The sequence below is a fragment of the Alnus glutinosa genome, chromosome 12 (genome assembly GCF_958979055.1).
Source record: "Alnus glutinosa chromosome 12, dhAlnGlut1.1, whole genome shotgun sequence".
Lineage (NCBI taxonomy): Eukaryota > Viridiplantae > Streptophyta > Magnoliopsida > Fagales > Betulaceae > Alnus > Alnus glutinosa.
This window is the reverse complement of record NC_084897.1, coordinates 18,265,184-18,269,734: the sequence shown is the minus strand read 5'-3', so window position 1 is coordinate 18,269,734 and position 4,551 is coordinate 18,265,184. Positions and strand designations below refer to the sequence as shown.

The 4,551-nt window shown below is 32.7% G+C and overlaps 1 protein-coding gene across 1 annotated transcript; it reads right to left on the bottom strand.

The window, feature by feature from the left end:
- Positions 1-589: 589 nt before the first annotated feature.
- On the bottom strand, positions 590-3,932 carry LOC133851601 (calmodulin-like). The gene is made up of 4 exons (XM_062288089.1): positions 3,704-3,932; positions 1,869-2,026; positions 1,620-1,700; positions 590-792 (listed from the first exon to the last, which is right to left on the bottom strand). Exons 1-4 carry the CDS (start codon positions 3,777-3,779, stop codon positions 658-660), a joined length of 450 nt encoding a protein of 149 aa, XP_062144073.1. The 5' UTR covers positions 3,780-3,932; the 3' UTR covers positions 590-657.
- Positions 3,933-4,551: the final 619 nt, after the last annotated feature.

The following is a 4,551-nucleotide window of genomic DNA, read 5'->3' as shown; positions in this document are numbered from 1 at the left end:
TCAATGTTTCATGCTTTTCAATAGGATGCGAACAATAAGACATAATTTCAAATAAATTATGTTCACAAAAAATCTACTGAATTCAACAATGATAATGCATAGCAAAATTTAATGCTAAGCAAAACGGCATAAAGGTGGCTCTAATACCACATGTTAGAAATATTCAACATATTGTTTAAACTAACATGCGCAGCGGAAATAAATAAGACAGGATTCAGGTTTACCTCTAGCCATATTTGCTCAAGCGTTTCTACGATCCATTTGAAGAACAAAAAAAAAGATTATTTAAGGGATCTTCTAACCTATGCCTATGACTGTATTGCCGTACTGATGGTGTACACAGGCGCTATTAATTTATAGGCTAGGTCAGGGACCCTCAAATATGGTAAATACTGTATTGTTCCTCCCATCAAGGAAACAATATTATTAATTGATTTTAAATCAATTAATCGATTCCATTACGGTAATTTAATTAATTAAATTACCTAACCGTAATACCGTATATACTATTTATTTATTAAATATAATAAACATCATATATATGGCATATAGGCCATATATGGAGATATATTTCTGGTTCTTGCCACCGTATTTATATATAATCTCTGTTTTGGTTACATTGATCAATAGAGAGACAAATTAAATAAGAAATTTTGATCAAACAGCCAACATCATTCTCACGAATTCCTCGTAATTAACAAGACCATCGCCGTCCAAATCAGCTTCTCTTATCATTTGATCCACCTCTTCATCTGTCAGTTTCTCTCCTAGATTTATCATTACATGCCTTAACTGCAATTACACGCGGCAATAGAAAATGTATGTCAATATATATATATATATATAGAGAGAGAGAGAGAGAGAGAGAAAAAAAAGCACATGCAACAAGGAGAAGACAATTATGTGATTCTATTTCGCAATGAAAAAGAAGTCAAACACTATTTTTATTAGGTGGGGGCAATCAAAGCAATTGGAGAAATAAGAGAAACTAGACCGATATCATAAATTTGGTTCGTTGAATCTTCCACTCAATTTGTTGGATGGATATCAGACACTGAAGTTTGAATGTTGAATGCAACCTGAGTAATGCTTGTAATTTTCATATTCATTTCATCCGACTGACATGACGTGTTTTAATTAATTTTTTTTTTTTTTTTTGTTACGTAGCTAATATAAAAAAATCACTTAATTAAAATACATCATATCAATCAGTGTGATAAATGGAAGTGAATATATAGTAACATTATATTACTCATGCAATATTTTATAATTTGAATGCTGAATTGACAAAATGAAATTTGAAATAATTAGATCTGGTTTCCTTAAGATTTTTACAAAGTATTTGTCATATTTTTCATTTTGTGATCCCAGTGAAATATTTTTCTTTTGGACATGCTTAGAATTAACGAAGCAATAGTACTATCAAACCAATTTTCTATTTTTATTTAGTAGATTCAATAGTCAAATGTCAAACATTTAACAAGAATAGACGTAATGACATGCATGAACTCCATGTAGCTAGGCTAGGATTATTTGACTTTTAATTCTTTTGATGGCACTGAAATTTAATTTGCAGCTATTGTACGTGGAGATCGAAAGATGATGGAAAAGTATTCAACCTCATTAGGTGAGATGTAACCATCTTGGTCTTTATCAAACACTTTAAAAGCTTCTTTCAATTCCTCTTCCACTTCATTTTCCTATAACCAAACACCGAAACAAGTTAATTTTAATCAATATTATATTTTCCGAAAGCAAGAATAAAAGAAAGAAAGAAAAAAAACAAAAGAAGAGTAAACGAGGAAAAGAAATTTGGGAAGATTAACGAATTGTTTAGTGCTACTTCTTTAATTTGCTACACATCCTACCTTCATTTTCCTTACAATTAGATTCAAGAACTCCCCAAATTCTATGGTTCCGTTGCCATCAATGTCCACTTCATTGATCATGCTTTGCAATTCTTCCACGGTAGGATTTTGATCCAATGATTTGATCGCAATCCCCAATTCTTCAATGGTGATGCAGCCTGCCATTTTTATCAATGAAGTATATATAGTATGAGACGTACAAGCCACACATAATCTCAGTCAAACTTTTGAACCTCCTCCAACGTAACCCGAAGTTTTTAGGAAAAAAAGTACCCAAACTTTAAAAATATCAATGTAGGGTATCCATCTCTCAATTTTTTCAATTTCAACTATCCGTTAGAATTTTCTGTTAATTTCTATTAAAATTTTCAAAATATATACCTTGGGGGTTTTTTTTTTTTTGTTAAAAAAAATTATACAAAATTTTCAAACATTCAGACATTGGCATTTTTGCAAATTTCGTTAAATTCTGAACAACTCATCCTTTCAATATTTTTTTTAAAACATTTAAATATGGGTATTTTTGCAAATTCCGTAAAATTCTGACCAACACCTAAATCTTTGCATTTTTTTTTCTTTTTTTTCCTAAAAAAATGATGGGTATTTTGAAAATTTTGATAGGATTTAACGGAAAATTCCAACATATGGTTAAAATTGAAAGATGGATACTCCAAATTGACACTTTTTAAAGTTTAATTTAGGTACATTCTTATTTCAAAAGTGATGAAAGATCAGATATAATAAGTGAAGTTTTTTGAAATTTTTATGAGTCGAGAGAGTTGAAAACTTTATTTATTTATTTATTTTTCTACGTTTTCTTATAAATGCAAGAAGTTTAATTATGAAGAAGTAATAATAACAATAATAATAAAGGGAGTCAATAATTGCGGAAAAATAATACTCGTCATCAACACGTAAACATTTAAGTTTGGTTATCAAAAAAAGGTCTAATTCGTGGTTCTATGTACACATGCAGTACGTACTGCATACGAATAGTAAGACATCAGAATGAGGGCTTCGACTACATCAATTTTTTTTAAAGAAAACAAAATTTAACTTGCTTTAAGGAGACTACTTGTCGTTTTTCTCGAGGGTTGTCGGGAACATTTTAGCTAAAAAAAAAACAGTACCCAATTGAAAGATGTTTTGGTCGTCATACACTTTATTATCCGTTGCAAACGACCTTTCTATACATTAAACAAAAGCATGCAAACAATTTATCCAGACAAGCAGGAAACTCGAATACTTTTCTTTTACGATCCTAGACTTATTTGCTGGGAACCACCTTTCTAAATAATATGTCACTTTGTTTTGCGTACCTTTTGAACTCTAAGACTTTTCATGCTTATTGTCCAGCACTGACTTGACTCCAAGGCCAACAAGAGAGACAGAGAGACAGAGAAAGGCAAGGCTGTAATGGTATTAAGAGGAACAAATTCTGAGGCAAGTTCTCTGGCATGGGAGGTAGGTCTGTTCCAGGATCATGGGCAAAGAAAAAGTCAGAATTAAGGAAGGATGAACACCTGGTTTTGTACTGTAACTGGAACCTTAAAACAGAGTTGTTTTGAAGGTTTTGCTTGTTTGTTTAGTGTTTAGAAGTCTGGTTTTTGCCTTGCCTTTTGTAGCTCTTGCTCTCGTGTTAAGACATTTGGTTTTGTTGTTGGATGCCTTGTAGCCCCTGTTTCAGCTGTTTTGTTGTACGTTCTGGTGTAGTTTTTCTTTTGGTAATGAAATTCTTATTCATCAATAAATAAATAAATAAAATACAAGGCTGGCTCATCAATTAGGCTAAAAAAATGTAAAATAAAAATAAAAATAAAAATCAAGAAACATACCATCTCCATCCTTATCAAGGAGACAAAAAGCTTCTTGAAACTCAGCAACCTGTTCTTCAGTCAGGACATCTCCCATACTTGCGTTCGGCCTTTTATCTATGGATCTCGATCAACAACTTCACCTTTGCACTTGACTACACACGCAAGCGCGAGCACAGAGAGCACTTCAAAATGGTTAGCGCGAACACACAAACAGAGAGAGAGAGAGAGAGAGAGAGAGAGAGAGAGAGAGAGAAGCACTTGGGAATGCTAGTTAAGATCATCGCTACTTAATTATATATGAAAAGGTCTCCTGAAATTAAGGTGAGAAAAAGTAGTCCATTCCTTACGCATAGTTTGATTAAGACTTGCGCAGTCAAAAGTCTTATTTCTTTAGTCAAACATGCTCAATTGAAATTGGGAAATGCTAGTGTTCCCATTGAAATTTTGCGAGTAAATTAAGTTTCTAGATATTGCGTGCAGAGATCTTGTACGGAGAAGATGGAAAATTTCCAAAATTTTGGCAAATAGACTCAAAGGCTTTCTACGTCACTTCATTTTTCCATATCAATCGGCTTTTGTTCCTTTTAGAACGATACAAGATAATTCTATTATGGCTCATGAACTTCTCCACACCCTCAAGTCCAAACGAGGATGCAGATGACTTATAGCTGTAAAAATAGACATGAAAAAAGCCTTTAATCGAATGGAATGGGATTTCTTGTTAACTGTTACGCTTAAATTGGGTTTCAACCCTACCTGGCTCAATTGGATACGGATTTGTGTTTCCACTGCTTCCTTTTTGATCCTGAGTAATAGATCCCCTTTTGGCCTTTTCACACCATCCCGAGGATTACGTCAAGGTGATC